Source organism: Diabrotica undecimpunctata, chromosome 4 (genome assembly GCF_040954645.1).
Source record: "Diabrotica undecimpunctata isolate CICGRU chromosome 4, icDiaUnde3, whole genome shotgun sequence".
NCBI lineage: Eukaryota > Metazoa > Arthropoda > Insecta > Coleoptera > Chrysomelidae > Diabrotica > Diabrotica undecimpunctata.
In genome coordinates, this window is record NC_092806.1 from 20,946,468 (window position 1) to 20,964,929 (window position 18,462).

An 18,462-nucleotide genomic window follows, 5' to 3' on the forward strand; every position below is an offset into this window, starting at 1 on the left:
AAACTTCTATATAAACGAATTTTAAACTAAAATTGTGGTTAATTCACAATAAAAATAGTAAATAAAATTTGGATGTTATGTATAAAATTCAAATGAACCAAAATACTAAAATCCTGCCACAATAGCAACAATTATCCAGAGTAAATGAAATGTCGGGTAGTGTAAAAATTATTGATTGATACGTAAGAAAAATTAATGGCAGATAGAAAAACCTAACAGACCTGACTGACTGATTAAATCATGGGATTATGAGAACGTGAGACAAAATGTAGTAAAATATAAAAAAATAAATGCAAATAATTAAGATTTAAGACGACAAAGAGGACTAGATTCGCAGCAATTAAATGTAGAAAAAAAATCCTCTTCTTCTAAATCGAATACTGGGAATACATCCCAGTATGCAATAAACGATGGAAGTTGAGTCTGAAGCGTATTTGCCATCCTTTAATGTTCTTATTCAAAAAACTCACCTCACAGTTTTTACTATTCCGTGTACCGGAAACCTACTCATACAAATCGTTATCTCAATGTCCAGTCATATCATCACCCCGCCCAACTTAATTCAACACTCTTGTTTCCCGTTCCATAAGACTTCAAAAGACAACCACAGGTCATCCGAAATCAATTCAATAAGGCAAACACTCTTACAAAAGGGCTACCACAAAACCCAAATCAACAGGATCATTCAAAAACATCTAAACCCTATTCTATCCAAAAAAGAAACCTTGCTGCCGGATCAACTCAAAATCTTTCTACCTTTTATTAAAGGTGTCTCTGAAAAGACCAGTAGAACTCTTATCCCTCTAAACATCAAAACCATCTTCACTACTCTCTTCAAGTTGTCCAATCTCGTCAGATTCGTAAAAGACCGAATCCCCAATGAAGACCATGGTGTCTTAAAGATACCTTGTTCCAGTTGCCCACGTTCATACATGAGACAGACAAACTGACGAATCCATAACCGTATTTATGAACTTTCTATATCAGTCCAATATTCCGATACTCCTTCAGCCCTAGCCCAACATCATATTCAGACAGGCCACAAAATAGGTTTCGAAAAAGCAAAAACCATTGCTTCCATGCGCTTCTTAAAATCGAGAACATAGCGGCCGCTGCTTCAGCAACCTCCAGCCCCTTTTCCCACCGCTCAGACCATGTCAGCGCATACCGTTCCCGAGCCTACTCAGAGCATAAAAGCAGCTACACAGGGTAAGACCGGTCGTCACTCGACACTGAGGAGTAGGCAGATTGAGACCTCAGTGCCGTTTGACGGTTCTTATATTTCTACAGAACACGATACTGGTACGTCACGAGTGAGGGGAGCAGACAAATTGAGACCCCGAACGCGAACAGAACTGTATCCCTCTTGATAATGGCTCCAAAATGGGTGCCGAAACGTCGAGTGTAAAATTTTCAACGCGGTTCTTCCCGAGAACTTGGTATGGAACGGGCATGGGGTAAAACTGTACCTTGGTTGAATTTGTGTTGTGTTGGCCAAATCGTGCAGGGTATGTTACTGATAGAAAAATAATTCAGGCATCAATCATTCAGACATGTCCGAAAATCTTTTTATACCATAATAATGAAAATAATTATACTGAACTGAATGTTGTAAGTCTTACAAGTAAGAGTATGTAGTTAGTGGATGCGCTTTAAAGAAGGTGAGTACACATTGCTTTTATTCAAGACACGAGGTGGAACGGACAAAGGGCGAAAGAACTAGGTGAAGGATACAAATTGTGATATATAGGGAAAAGTAATATTAGGAATGGATTTGGCATAATTGCTGATAGAGGAATAACAGATAACGTAGTAGAAGTTGTAAAAACGAGTGATAGCGTAATGACAGTGATATTTATATTTGATAAATAAGTTTTGAATGTTGTGTGTGACTGTATGTGTTCCTCCAATCGGTTTGGATGAGAATAAACTAGAGAGTCATAATAGGGGGTGATTTTACTGCACAAGTGAGCCAATGTAAGAGATGATACGGAGCAATATATAGAGAGCTGGAATTTCAAACTAGAAATAAAGCTAGAGATGATACACCGGAATTAGCAATAGCATTACATTTGGCGATTGTTAACATATTATTTTAAACGGGAGACAATCAACTTAGCACATACAAAAGAAGAAAAGAAGATATATGTAAATATAAGGACTGCGAGATAAAAGTTAGTGAGATTGTGAGACAATAACATATGCTGCTTGTACTGGCTACCGAAGTAAAAAGTGAAACTTAACCAAAATATCGAAGGGGAACACAAAAAATCAAGTACTGGTCAAACGTACACCTTTTTCACAACAAATTCTCCAACTGGATTTCGATTCTCTTTATAAAGCGAAATATAAAGCAAAAAACCTCTGAAAAAAAAAGCAACTACGTCTACCTGTAGACACCATGGGTTAAGGGATGAAACGTAGAAATCATATAATTATTAATACTTACTAAAATCTTAAATGCATAAATAAATTTTACTCTGCTAAATTTGTTCGCTAACCACCCAAATTGGTCTCATATAGTAATTTATTAGTTGACTGGCATATAAGTGACAAATTAATGTAGATGTAAAAACAAATGAGTTGATTAATATAGTTTTTCAAAATAGATTTGAGTATTTTATGTAAGAACAAAATTCTTTTCAAGTTATGAACAAAGATATGGGTATGGACTTTATTTGAAAATATTTTGAGACACTGTAATAAAATGTGCCAACATCACTAAAAAGGTCAATGTTACGTCAACAAATTAGCTCCCACTATACAACACCCAGTATGAGAAATATTACGCTGTACAATGATTGTTTGCTTTTTTGGGTACCTCCTGATTACGATATTAAGAACAGCACAATATTGTACAATGCTTTGCATAATTGGTGAGAGAAAATGTACTATTATCTCATATTCATCTTAGAAAAGACGCGGCTTTTGTAAGACGCTAATATTATAACAGATGAATGACTAAAAGTGATGTCATAGTATAGCGATTTTGGTATCTATTGCTAATAAACAAGTTTTGATTTGATATAAATGATCGGCGTTTTAGAAGTATATATTTTAAATTTGAAAAATATTATTTTTTTACTTTATTAAGATAAAGTTAAAAAATGGGACAAAATGATTTAACTTTATTATCATAAAAAAAGGAACAAAGCGAAAAAACGTATTCTTTGTTATATTATATAATATATGTATTAGGTAAATGACTTAAAAAACAAAAAATTGACAAATGAGAACAAAGAAAAAATAATAGACCGTAGAAATTGACTGAATTGGGTTAGATATTTATCTTGGAAGTAGAAATGATGATGAAAATATTGTGTTGGAATTATTAGCAATACATTAGATATGGCGATTGTTAACATATTCTTCCGAGAAGCAACAAGGAGATTCTTAGCAACCCTGATCATTGAAAGCTAGCAAGGACTGGGTGTGGGTATCGCTTAGGGTACGGAAATATCGAAGATACATGGATGTGTGCGATGGAGGTCGCGGTCGATACATCGATTTTAAAACAAACCTTTATTTTCTTATGAGATCGCACATACCAAGGATGTTTTACTCGTTCACCCTCGCGACCTAACATCGCGGTTTACAGCGATGTCGATGTCACAACCAAATAGTTTGTTTTACATCGCGATCAAGCTGTTGAGCACGTGGTAAATTACTGGTAAATTTATTGGGGGTTTTCAAACCACGTGACATTCGCCGGAGATACGGATGGTACGATAAATATACTGAAATATATCCAGACTCATTCTCATATACGCATAAAATCTGTCTGAGTGGTGTTTCTTAAGCTCTTTAAACAGGTGATGGTATTCTCTTAGAGACAACCTTTTTTTATTTATAGGATGAGCCGAAAGCTGGCGATTTAAAGAATTACAAATGATCCACTACGTTCCATTTAAAGACATGCATTCACTGACGTCACTTATGTTGCCCATGTACATAATTTTATAATGTAAAGAAGCTAACTTTTGCGGAACACACGTCAGTCACCTCAGAAACCACAAAGCACACTGAAAGGAAGGTATCTTCAATATGTTCTGCCCGTCATCGATGTAAACCTCGACTGCGACCGCGACCGCGACCTCTACCGCGGACATCCACTCCGGTATGTCTGTACCCTTAGAATATCAGCTAGGATAATTTAACTGGGAAACATTAGTTTAGTGGTGTTCGGTTGTTTTCTTTACCGCAGTTTATCAGCTATACCGCGATGATTTGCTTTCTGCTTGGCAATCTCATCTTTTCACCACATTTCGCGGTATCTTAAGATGCTGTGAATTCAAAAATTTTAAATAAAAAAAAACGGCATACCTTTAAGAAAATTACCAAAGATTTTTTGAGAGATAGAATTTCTGCTCGGGGCTATTGATGGTAAGCACTGTCAGGTAAAAAGCCTTCCACATTTTTTGACTGTGTTTTATAATTATTAACATTTTTTGTCTATCCTTCTGCAAGTCGTGGTCGATGCAGATGCAGACTGTCGCTTTGTCGCAGTTGAAGTTGGTGGATATGGAAAACAGACCGATGAAGGAAAGTTCCATGATTCATCGCTTTTTCATTTGATGGAATCTAAAAGTTTAAATATTCCTCCTGATGACGACCTACCAGAAACGTAAATCGCAGCGCCCTTCGTTTTCATAGGAGATGACGCCTATCATCTACTTCAATATTTATCGAAACCTTATCAAGACCGGGATTTGACACCCGGACAAGAATATTCCAACATACGTCTTTTAAGAGCGAGACGAGTTGTTGAATGTGCATTTGGCATACTGACAGCTAAATTTCGAATCCTGGAAAAACCCATAGAAAGTTCACCAGAACTGGCAGATAAAATCATCAAGTGTTTATATATTTTTAATTCAAGGAATCAATAACCGAGAGATTGGTGACGTTATCTATCCATTGTCAAGTGCCAGAAGTGTGGGGACAGACAAAGTGACAGTAGTTTCATTTCGCCGCTTTGCTCTTCTTCGCTCCACTCTGAACGTAACCTTAGATGGATTTTGATTCAACATAAAAAGTTTGGGATTCATTCTTACTAATTTTAAATTAGAGAGGTGAAATAAATAAATATTCAAATTACAGAGGTAACAAACACATTTTTAATTATTATAAATCAACGTTATTTCAAAACGTCTTTAAAATCAAAAAAATTAGACATTAAAAAAAGTCAGTAATTTTTTGCTTTAGATAATTCGGTTTTTCTCTATGTATAACATTGTCTAAAGTATAACGAGCAGAAAATTCTTGTTCTACAGAGTTGCTAGTTTACTCTATAAAATTCCGTAAAGTATTCACTGCTCTTATTGATGGAAACCCATGGAGCGCATGTAGTTTTATTTAAATCTTCTATATCATCTAAGTCATTAGTATCGGTTTTCTGAGGTATTGACTCAATACTTTCAGCAACAGATAATGTCCCTGCAGTCATAACTCCATTATTGTATGTAAATAAGTCCTCAAAGTATATTCCTGATTCAGACAATACTGTATTCCATTCTACAGGCGGTGAAATGAAAATATCTTCGGTTTAAGCTTTTTCCGTTGACGACGATTAAACAGCAGTGTACATATCAGTTTTTTATAGTAGACATAGTTACATTTCAACAAGCGTTATCAGCCATTCTCTTGGCTTATAATACGTATGTAATAGAATTTTTTTTTCCACATTATCCAAAACGTTCTTAACATTTTTTCGATATCATGACTAGTACTTTTTATGATACCTTAATCCATAATCTGTAATTTTGATGTGGTACTGGCGGGTAGAAATGGGATTTTAACTACTTTCAGTTGTGAAATAACAGTATGGGGCTGTAAAAGTATTGACGTATATTGATGTCTGATTCATTTTTAATTATTGTTGACAGAATACTCATTGGTAGGCCAAGATGTTCAGCAACATCTTTCTTCTTTTGACAGCTGTTTATAGCTTCGAGCACTTCTAACTTTTCAGCGAGACTCAAAGTTTTCAGTTTACGTTTCACAGCACTGTTTTAACAATTTTATTTGTAAACTGCTTTCTGTGACAGTTTTTCAATCGTCAACAAATGACTTGCTTCGCTAAAGTTCAAATGACATCAAAAATATTACACTTAAAAACCTGACACCTAGCAAGCATGTGTTAAAGTGATAAGTGGTAATCCCATTTATTGTTATACTCCTTAATTTTTTTCTAGGAAATAATGCAGTACTTACCTACATTGTTGGTAAATTTTTAAAGTCGGTAACTTATTTATCTTCGAAATATAAAGGTCTCTTCTTTGTAAACCATTTTCCATCCACTCCTGAATCTAGGTCTCTCCCAATTGCTTCCATCTTTCTCTATCTTGCGCCAATCTAATCCACTGTTTGTCTGCCACTGCTCTTATGTCATCTACCCATCTTTTTTGAGGTCTTCCCATGCTTCTTGTTGTCGTCCTTGGTCTCCATTCTAGAATTCTTCGTGTCCACCTGTTGTCATTATATCGGGCTACGTGACCTGCCCAGCGCCATTTCATTTTTGTAATTTCTTCCACAATATCCCTAATCTTCGTTCTACGTCTTATCTCGAGATAAGACGTAGAACTATAGAGGTAATAGCTTTCAAATAATAGAGTTGTAAAGGACTGTAAAATAAAATATTGCTATGTTCATGATATAGAGCTCCAATTTACTTTTTCGAGTTATATAGAAAAATATGTACCAAAATGGCTTGCCACTGATTATTTCGACTAATAGAGGGTTGAGATTTCGAATAATGAGGTTTTGGGGCTTAAACGTAAGGGAACAAAACATTTTTTCAAGTTTTGGAGGTTTTCGACTAATGCAAGTTTGCCTTAGGGTTCTACTGTAACATACCCAATAACCCAATTACTTATATTTTTATACTGTACTTTTGATTCAAGTACTTTTCCATTGTGTTATGTACAGATTTCTACATTTTATTTTTCTACATTTAGTACCACCTTAAGGTACCTACTAACGTAATTATAACTTACGTTTTAGTTTCAAATTTTAATGTCAGTTTTAAAGAATTGTTTTTTGTTTTTCATTTTCAGAATTTTTATTAAGTATGTGTACAAATTTTATTGTAATATTTATTATTTATATAGTTTAGAAAAAGGAAATTTTTCAATATTTTGCCTATCTCTAATCCGAAATCTGAGGCCCCCATAAATTTATGATTTAAATAATACAGGTACCTGCTTCCACGAATCTTAACACCTATCGAAGGTGAGACCGACTATAGGAATTCGAACAATCTGTTAAAAGTCAGTGGGTCCCTAATAAAATCTTCGCAGGTCAACAAATACAAAAGCATATACACAAATATTCCAGGTGCGTCCCAAAGCGTCATCTTTGTTTGGTACTACCGTAAGACGGGTCGGTACCAAAGAATATTAATTAGCAACTTTGAATGCAGGTTATTTACATTCATATTTAGCCGGCATTTACGAGAATAGATTTTTATTGGGTCTGGGCGTTCAACGACCCGTGGAAACCGTTTAAAAAGATTACCCTATTTGGATTAAGTCGCGGTAGATTGTGTTGCATAAGTTGGATGTGCTACATTTTGGGTAACATTTGGGTAGGCAACTGTCACGTCCTTTTAAAAATACTCTTCCACTTATGGAAACTTTTGGGTTTAACGGGTGCTGTATTAAAATAGTTAATTACACACTAAAAATAAATAAAATATAGGTTAGGAAAGAAAATCACGACATAGAAATGTGAATATATAGACCAAGTCTAAATATAGATAAAAATGATAACAAATACGGAAAAGAGATAGATACGTGATTATTAAAATAATTCTTATTATTGTTGTGCATAAGTGTATTGTTGATTAGCCAGCCAATGCATATAAATCTTTCTACCTGTTCTATAGGATGCCTGTTAATCAACATGTTTATTGCGGGTCGGTTACTTTTGGAAATAATCATTGTTTTTGTTTTCTTTTCGTTAACTTTGATACCATATCTTTATCATTTCTGCATTATTGTATCCAGCAGAGTTTGTAGATTTTGCTCGCTGTCAACGATTAGTACCATGTCATCGGTGTGGGATATTGTTGATAAGATAATATCGATAGATAAGATAATAGATTATGAGATAATTGTAAAAAGTAATAGTTTTGAGTACCTAAAGAAAGTGGTGTATTGTGTGATTGAAATATTCCAATAAACTAAAAGAAAATTCTATAAAACCGCCATAATACCAGCTATAATGTATGGAAACAAAAAACAAAAGGAGACTAGTATGCCCAATAAAATAAAAATAGTTACTGTAAACTTTTATTAACAACATGTCATAAACATGCCAAAAACAATCTGAAACACTCATTATCAGGTACAAAACTGACATATGGTTCATTGCCAGTTCTCACACCAAGCATAAGTCTGTTATTCTTTTCTCTCCGAATCCAAACCATATCAAAATTGTCTATAACGGGGCGCAGAGCTGTTACATTATGTACATTTTTCGGAGGATTCAGTTGATTTGCTGTACCTCCTAAGTATGCCAATTCGTCACAGATCTTTACTAGTTCTTCTTTAGTGTAGTTTTGCTTGAAACAACCGGGGTGCCATAATCCTCCTGTACTGCTTACCAGCTCTCCTGCATTTGATCTAAAAATATATACAAATGAAAGGTTTAAATAGCTGTAGTATAAGTAAGACGAAAGATTAATTTTTTGCTGGATTGTTATGGAATATCCGAAAAAGTTAGACTGTTTTCTAGTCTATTTTTGTAGAGTTATATAAACCCAATTTTTTTATTCATTTAGTTTTCAGTCTGTCAACAGAAGCATGAAAAAACTGTAAAGTTTTCAGAGTGAAGAATCCAGAGTGCAAGACTGATGTTGCTCGTATGGTGGTGTTGGCTTACCCAGACAGTTCTGAAACTTTTAGAATAAATATAGGTAGATACGTCCGGTTATAGTTTGAGAACGAGCCAATTACAATTAGCAATACTAAAACTATTAGATGAATGCACTTGCTACTGCTCTGGAACACTAAATTGCTAGGCATATTTCACGGGATCCTCGAGTTTGAATAATTGGAGAAGGAGACGAACAGAACAATGAACATTTATAAGCATTTGTTTTCAAGGACATTTCAACCAAGATGTTGGCGACGTAGGTCACATTCGACGAAATTGAAAATAAAGCGCCAACCCTCGAATTCATTAGGACAATGGTAATGGAAAATGATCTCATTCCAAAAATGAGCAAATATCATAAATGATATAACTATTTGTTCTGATAAGTTATCTGCTTTGTTGTCAAAATTTTCAAATGTCTTTTCCAAACAATGTTTTGATCTAATAACTTACAAAAATAAATTCTATCATTTAAAATCTCGTCAATCTCACATTCCACCCAACCTTTTTTTTGGGTTCCTGTAATCTCTACACCAGGTATACAATTAGTAAAGGTACAACATTTAAGTGAACAAAAGAATGTGAAACGACTTTTGAAATGACAAAAAAAGAATTAGTTTCAGACAAATTGTTAGTTCACTATGATCTACAGAAACCTATTCGTTTAGCTCGTGATGCTAGTGAATATGGTATTGGAGCGGTTCTAATGCATGTAATGGCTAATGGTTCAGAGAAGCCAATTTATTATATTTCTCGTGTATTGACTAAGACTGAGCAAGGTTACTCAATCATAATGAAAGAAGCATTAGCTGTATATTGGTCTGTTTCTAAACTATACCAATATATAGCTGGTCAGAAATTTGAAATTTCAAGTGACCATAAGCCTCTGCAAGCTATCTTTGGAGAGCATAAAAGCTTTTCTTTTTGTATGCTGTTATTAAGTGTTGTTTTTTGCTAGTCGCCGTTATTCCATCAAATCCAATATGTCATACAAGCCTGCTTTTCTAGGTTTGACCTGCCATTTCTCACACAGATTTCTTTTAATGTTGTTACGATTTTATTTAAGCCCTCATCGACATTTTCACCAATATTTTCCCAAATTAAATTTTCGTTCAGTTGTCTTTGAACTGATTCCTTAACTTTCTCGTCTTGTAATTGGGCTGTATCAATATTTTTGCGAGACTTCTTGTAAATTATTAGTGTATATAAATCGAGGCTTGAATTTTAAATAAAAGCTTCAATATCATTGACCTGGTATAAGTATATACTTACTATATAACATCTACTTAGCCTAACTTTCTATTAACCTAACTTACCTATATCCAAACACGCTCAATTTACGATCTACCTACATATCAAACCGCATCATTTTACATTATGGTATATATAATATTATTTGTTTTTTCTTTGTTTTAAATCTTATTAAGTATCTAAAAAAGATTTTAATCTTCTTTATGTGCCGTCTTCTACCGAAGGTTGGCGACCATCAAACGATAGGTTTCTCTGTTTTGTGCTGCATGTATTATGTTCGCAGCTTCTGGTATTTGAAACCATTCTTTCAAGTTTCTCAGCCAGGATTTCTTCTTTCTATCCAAACCTCTTCTACCTTTAATCTTGCCTTCCACGATAAGCTGTAGCAGACTGTACTTATCATTACGGAACACATGGCCCAGGTATGACGCTTTCCTCCTTTTAACAGTTGTTAACAATTCCACCTCTTTACCCATTCGTCTTAATACCTGTGTGTTGGTCACTCTGTCTGTCCAAGGTATTCTCAGTATTCGTCGATACAGCCACATTTCTAGAGCCGCTAACTTCTTTATAGTTGTTGCTGTTAACGTCCACCCTTCAACTCCGTAAAGTAGCGTAGAGAGTACGTAGAATTTCGTGGCGCGCCATCGGAGGTTAACGCTTAGGTGGCGGTTGCTTAAGAGCTTTCTCATTTTGATTAATTTGGATCTTGCTATTTTAATTCGGATCTTAATCTCTACGTCTGGGTCCCACTTATCATTTACTGTATATCCCAGATATTTAAATCGGTGTACTCTTTCAATACGTTCGGCTTCAATATTCAGGTCGATATGTTGAATGTTCTTTTTACTGATCACCATAAATTTAGTTTTCTTTCTATTGATCTTTAGTCCAAATTGGTTGCCAGTTGTATTTACTCTATTTAGCATCATTTGTAAATCTTCGATGTTATCGGCCAGTATAACAATATCATCTGCATATCGAAAATAACTTATTGGTACGCCATTAATCTTGATGCCATCGTTGTACTCTTCCAGTGCCTCTAGAAATATTTGTTCCGTGTACAGGTTGAAAAGCAGTGGCGAAAGAATACAGCCCTGTCTAAGCCCTCTCGAAATGGTTACGTTTTCACTCACCATATGTCCATTCTTCATGTGGGCTGTTTGATTCCAATATAGATTTTTTATAATCTGGATGACCTTAGTGTCAAGTCCTGTAAGATGTAATAGTTCTGTGAGTTTGTCATGTTTGATAGTATCGAATGCTTTCTCATAGTCAATAAAACAGGCGTAAACATCTTTCTGTTGATCCAGACATTTTTGAATCAAGACTTGTATTGCAAAGAGCGGCTCTCGAGTTCCAAAACTGCATCTAAAACCGAACTGTGTTTTACTTATGCTGTGTTCTAATTTTGCTCGTATTCTGGAATGGATAATACGCAAGAATACTTTAAGGGTGTGAATCATTAAACTTATAAGGCGATATTCACTACACGTCTTAGATATGATTTTAATACATTTATCAAATATACCAGTAATTGAGTTATTTACTTATTCTACACCGAATTAGTTAATAAAAATTGAAATCTTACGGCTCATTGTGCTCGGTAACAATGTTTCGACAAACTTTTTCATCTTCTCCGTTGGGACAATCTTCCACCTCATCACAAACCATATCATTCGGCACGCACATATTCACACTGCAAAAAAAAATAAATTCGTGTATTTATAATGCTAGATCAGAATGAACTGAGATAAATCAGATTCAGTTAGATTTACAACCCAAAAATTGGCACCTGTTTGTCTAAATATTTTAATTAAATTGTAGTCCGTGAATATAGGATACCTTGACTTCACTTTCTGAAATGTCTCCTTCCCACTCATCTAGAAGAAGTCTCATTACGTGTTCACTATATAGGTTAAATAACCTTAGCGATAATATCCAGTCTTGCGGCTTTTATAATTTTGCAGACCAGATAAGAAGAAGAAGACATTAAGATTAGGTTAGTATATAATTCTTCAAATACAGCGTCGCAAACAGCCTATCCTAAGAACTATGGAATAGTCAAATAGTCGCTAGGAATTATTGCTTTATTTGTTTATTAATTTGCATTTCTCAAGATTCTAATTAGCTCCATTTGGGCTCCATAAGGTCATGGTTACAGAATGGGGAACAAAAAAATCCAAATATGTTATGCAGACGATGCCGCATTAATCGCCGGGATAGAAGACGAGCTCCAAAGATTATAGTCAGTAGATACTATCAACACAAGCGAAATCCCTACGGAATGGAAGATATCATACCTCAATACTATACATAAAAGGGTGATAAAAATAATTGTGAAAATTACCGAGGAATAGCTGTAACTGGATCTATGAGTCAAATATATGGAAAGGTGTTAAAGAACCGAATCGAGAGAGAATACTTAGATTATGAAGCAGAAAAACAAGCAGGATTTCGTACGGGTCGATCCACTATTGACCACATTTTCTCCTTAACCCAGATAATAGAAAAAAAGATGGCAAGGAATCAAGAGATTCATATGTTGTCTGTCAACCTACGGAAAGCCTACGACAGCGTTCCACTGAAGAAGCTGTGGCAATCAATGGAAAGCACGAATATTAATATAGGATTAATAAAAGCCGTCAAAGTGCTATACAACCAACCAATAACAGAGATAAAAGCAGCGACACAAATAACAACAGGATTTATAACATCAAAAGGATTAAAGCAAGGATGTTGCTTGTCTCCCACTTTATTTAAAATATACCTCGAAAGTGCTTTAAAAAGATGGAAACAAAAATGCAGGACAATGGGGATACCGCTCACCAATACTATGGTATATACGCTTAACTTTGCAGACAATCAAGTAATAATGGATCGAGATTATGACGATTTAAACTATATGGCACGAAAATTAATTGAAGAGTACGATATATGGGGTCTAGAAGTAAATAAAAAGAAAACCGAATACCTGTGCATTGGAGCAGAACAAAAAGATCTCATATTAGACGATAACACTACGATAAAGCACTGCTGTGACTACAAATACCTAGGTATCACTATTTCACAAGATGGAACATTAGACAAAGCCATAAGAGAGAGAAATACGTCAGGGAGAAAAGCCATCACAATGTTAAACACCATTTTATGGGACCAATCCATCAGCAAAGAAAATAAAAAGAGGATATACGAGACTATAGTAAAAAGTATCACTTTATACAGCTGTGAGGTATGGCCACTGAAAGAAAAAACACTGTCAACGCTGAAAGCGACGGAAATGGACTTTTGGAGAAGAGCCGCAGGAAGATCTAGAAGAGAAAGGATTACCAACGAACGCATTAGAGAAATAATAGGAATCAAACGAACAATCACAGATGACCTAACAACAAAACAACTTATCTGGTTCGGACACATACAAAGAATGGACGAACAACGAATGCCAAAAGAAATACTAAAGTGGCAACCAAAAGGAAAGAGAAAACGAGGTAGACCGAGAAAAAGTTGGAGCGAAGGAATAAATAAAGAACTGAGAGAGAGGGCCATAGAAGAAGATCTATGGAACAACCGGTCTAAGTGGCGATTGAAAGTCGGAAAACGGCGGAGAACGTTATAAACCGACAAGTAGTAGTAGTAGTAGTAGATAATATCAGCAGAAAAAACCAAATGTATGACAACATCTAAATACCCACTACGATGAAAAATCGAAATTGATGGGAAAATAATAAAGCAGGAAGCAAGCTTTAGATATCTGGGAATAGATGTAACTAGTTACGGAGTTGTTTAAGGAGAAGTACGACAACAAAACTTAAAAGCAAGTAAAGCGGCGGTATCTCTTAATGACACAATCTGGAAGAACAAATACCTAAGGCAAGACACAAAAACAAGAATCTATAAAGCAGCAATTAGACCTATATTAACATACACGGCGGAGACAAGACCTGACACATCTAAAACGAGACGACTACTAGAAACAACAGAGATGAAAATACTCCGACGAATATCAGGGAAAAGACTGTTGGATAAGGAGAGAAGCGAAAACATAAGAAGAGCATGCAATATAGAAGACATAAAAGGTGACAAAACGGAAACAGGAGTGGAACGAACACATTAGTAGATTGGCAGAGGATAGGATAGTACGAATAGCACGAAATAAGTCACCAAATGGACGAAAAAGTATTGGCAGACCAAGAAAAAGATGGTGCGATAATTTAAACAATTTAGGAGGCTAATATTAAAGAAGAAACAGGCTTTAAAGCCTACATACAAGAAGGAAGAAGAAAAAGAAAAAGGGTAGTAAATGTATACAACGCGTGTTGATTCCTGATTTAGTGAACAATAGATTTTGTGTGCCAAGTTAAAACCATAATTGTTGTTGCTTTATAGATTAGGCTTCATTTTGTAGTCAATTCATAAATTTTTTTATAGTTCACCAGTGCTAAACTTCTGTACTACAATAAACAGTAATGGCATCTTTAACATCCTTTAAATAAAAAATAGAGTTTAATGTTTCTGGCGAACAATACCTTGGTAGTTTAATGGAAGACGTGAATTGCTACATCTAACTGTAATTTCTTGCCAGTATTATTAGTTTAACATTTATATTGCGATACCTTAGTCACGCTGTGACTGGCTGATTGAAGCTTGGTCTAAGACGCAAAAAAATTAGTTTAACAAAATTATAATAATTATATTAATGACGTACCTCAAACATTGAAATGAATTTGACTTGCAAGGACAGATTTGTGGATCTTCATCACTCCTGTCCTCACAATGCACTACACCATCGCAAAGTTTCTCTGGGCTTGTTAGTTCCAAATATGAGCGACAATCGCAAACGTCTGGTTCATCGCTGAAGTCACCACAATCATCTTTTCGGTCACAGAAGTTGCTCTTTGGAATACATTTCTTGTTTTTGCATTTTAGCTCTGTACGTCCACATTCTACAAAATAAATTGTTAAAAATTTGTTAGAATATGAAGATATTCTACGTTGTAATGGTTTAAAATCAAGAAAGATGATGAACTTAGTTCGAATGGTAATTTCTGGCTTTTTATGGCTTCGTTAGCGTGCCCCTAAAGGTCAGAGCCAGAATACAATTTGGCAAGAAGCAATATTTGATACTTAAATTGATTTCATATTTCAAAATGGAATAATTTCGAACATAGTCTAAAAAGTTTAACGAAAGTCTTGAAAAAATTGAAATTGTTGGTTGAATATATTTTGAATTTTTTTTCAAAGTTTCGTAGATCATTTCTTTGGACAGGAAAAAGAATAATAAAAAGTTAAGTGATGGTTTTTCGTTGCGTTGCAACAAACCAATTTTTGATTCAAACTTATGTATTTTATTTTCATGTAGGTAATAAAAACAATAAATACTTTTAATATTTCATACCTTTTTAAATTTTAAAAACAAGAATTTAACATTTTAATACATTAAAAATAAAGCTTTTATTGCGAAAACAACAAAAATTACACGGGTAGCAAATCGTTTCTATTGCTTTCCCACTTCCCCCTTGCCCAAACTCTAGCTTTCAAAAACGACCACGGCTTATGCAATCGCCCTCTACAGGAGTGTTTTAAAGTATAATAACAGTGACCTAATCGCCTATTTGAAACGTCCTTCTATATGCCTATTTTTTATGTCCTTATATATGCCTATTTCTTCTATATATTTCTTTGATGTATTAATACTAGGATACTAGTATTTCTCTTCTACTTTTAACTTTAAAATAATTTTTTCTGATCTAGATTTACATCTAGCCACAAAAACTCGAATTGAACTTAGACAAATAAAGAATCCTGTCATAATTAATTTTAAGTAGATAGAACACTACAGTATTTAATTACAGTTTTCTACTTTCACTTAAATAGAAGTCACCTACGGAACTTCACAGGCAGATTTTTATACAATCGACGACTTACCACATTCTCCCGTTAGATGGCATAGGTGCTCGTTTTCGTAACATAAACTCGAATCTTCATCCTCTTCTCCTCGACAATCAGGAATTCCGTTGCATGTTTTGGATTTGTTTATGCATTCACCCAATGCGCATCTAAATCCATCACAATCAGGTGCGTCAGTGTTAAGGGAGACTTGATCTGAAAAAATATTTATTATTTTATTAACAACAGCAGGAAACAAGAAATTAAATGATGTAGTGATATTCTTATTACAAAGATGTGAATATATCAATAAGCTACTGTAACACAAAATGGTTTGGTTTTTATTTTGTAAATATAAAACCATACCTATTTAAATGAATAAAACGTAGGTAAACTTGTGTAAATACGAGATATGGCGACAAATAAATTAGAAATTTATCCAAAGATCCATCAATACAAAAGAATACGACTATGGATACATTAAAATTTGAAGTATACGTGCAGCCCGAAAACTGCATAATGTAATTTCTATAGATAGAGCGTTTAAAACTGCATTGAAAATTAGTGATACATGATGACAAGAATTAGAATAAATAAAGTCCGAAAATGACCTAATTATAATATAATGGAAATATAATAACATAATTAAAAATTCTAACAGAATAACTTCTTTATGCAACACAAACAATGGAAATAACGCAGTGGCGCACGCATGCGGAGTTTTGGGAGCTTAACCCCCCAGGGCACTATTCCGACACTGTTACTCACAAATTTTAAGGACTTTAAGTGAAGGTAGCATAAAAAAAATTTCGGTGTCCAACCAAACCCCCCCCCCCCACTGGAAGATTCTAGGTGCGCCACTGAAATAACGAGTATTGCGGGTGATATTAATTTAAAAATCAGAAAGTAATGTACAGGCAAAGAATTTAGACGCTTAGCTAAGCGTCTAGCTAAGATAGCTAAGCGTCTATATTCTTTGGTACAGGCTTCATATTGCAAAATATAAGCTCTAGAAGATAGACATAAGACAGTAGACAGACGATAACTAAATACTTTCCAGTACTGTATATTCTGGCGCGTATTGTACAAATTAAATGATAAAAAAAACGTCAAAAAACCAAAAAAGACTAACTATAATTATCAGCAAATTACTAGAGAGAAGGGGAACATAGACATGTACCTAACGGAATAAAATTTAAGATGCTTCTTTATCGGCGACTAAAGAATTTGAAACATCGAAAAATGCAAGTTATGCGTGCATTATGCATTAAATATTAAACCTTTTTCAGATCAGAAAAGAATATAAAGATAAGGACAAGAATAAGTATGGAATAAGAAAATAAAAAAGTTAAAATTGTCTTTGTGAAAAACCAAAAGATGAAATAGAGGCAGATGAAAGAAATTATGATTTAAATGTTCATGAGAGAGTGAAATAAATAAACGAAATAAGGAGAAAATAGCAAATCATCATCGTTTTCTTTGCTTTTATCCATACGCGGAGTCATACGGATCCTACTAATTACGTATCTCCATAATTTCTATTTTCTATTACATTAATATCAATTTTCTGCACAGTTATGTCTTCCCTAAGCGTTTCACACCAATTTTGGACACTTTCTTCTACTTTTTCCAGGAATTCACTGTATTGGATATTTATCAACCATCTTGTTATGCTCTCACGTTTTAGCATCAATTGCTGCCTCTCTTAGATTTACCTTAATATATCCATACTCAATTTCATCCCTTCAGCATAAATAATGCTGTGAGTCCTGATGCAATCCTTCTTTCCTGTATCTTGTTGTTGAAAATATCCTTTATTATTTTACACAAATACTAAAATACTGCTTTTCCAGAGATATTTATCTAGTACGAGTGCAATTGTTTTATTTATTAGATTAGATTTACTATATACAACTATATACAACTAAGTACCTTTTAAATGTTTCTTCATGGGGTCCATACAAACAAAGATTGCTAAGAAAATTAACCAGAATTGACTGGAGTATCTCCGACGAGGATCACAGGGTCAAGTTTGATATAAAGCAACAGAACAACATGACATATTTTACTTATGGAAATTTATGACTTCTTATTTATGGAAACCATAACTTAAATATTCAGGCCAAGCTATGTTCTAGGGCATATTTTCAACAAGAAGGAGCTTTTAAACTTAAGGGAAATTAAGGGATGTTCTCAAGGATTCATGGACTCAGTTACCAAGGATCTGGAATCAAGACATCGAAGACGATATGCTGATATTAACTAGAGAAAAAAATTCCTGGAACTATAAATCTTCTCTGTCAATCCTTCTAATACCAAACCAGTAGCCTTAATAAATAGATTGCTGGTGGATTTGGTAAGCTGAGTCTGTTTAGGTAGGAACTAGTTAGAATCAATTAAGTTAAATATCTTAAGATAATCGTAAATTCTAAGCTCACATTGGGAAGT

At 34.3% G+C, this 18,462-nt stretch overlaps 1 protein-coding gene across 1 annotated transcript in view; it reads right to left on the minus strand.

Moving 5' to 3' along the window:
• Positions 1-8,278: 8,278 nt before the first annotated feature.
• Positions 8,279-18,462, minus strand: part of ndl (serine protease nudel) — an 87,740-nt gene continuing 77,556 nt past the window's right edge. Inside the window, exons 16-19 of the mRNA XM_072528248.1 lie at positions 16,054-16,230; positions 14,834-15,071; positions 11,720-11,827; positions 8,279-8,624 (exon numbers count right to left, since the gene is read on the minus strand). Of these exons, the coding sequence (XP_072384349.1) occupies positions 8,306-8,624; positions 11,720-11,827; positions 14,834-15,071; positions 16,054-16,230 (842 nt within the window). The 3' untranslated portion in view covers positions 8,279-8,305. The remainder of the gene's footprint in view (positions 8,625-11,719; positions 11,828-14,833; positions 15,072-16,053; positions 16,231-18,462) is intronic.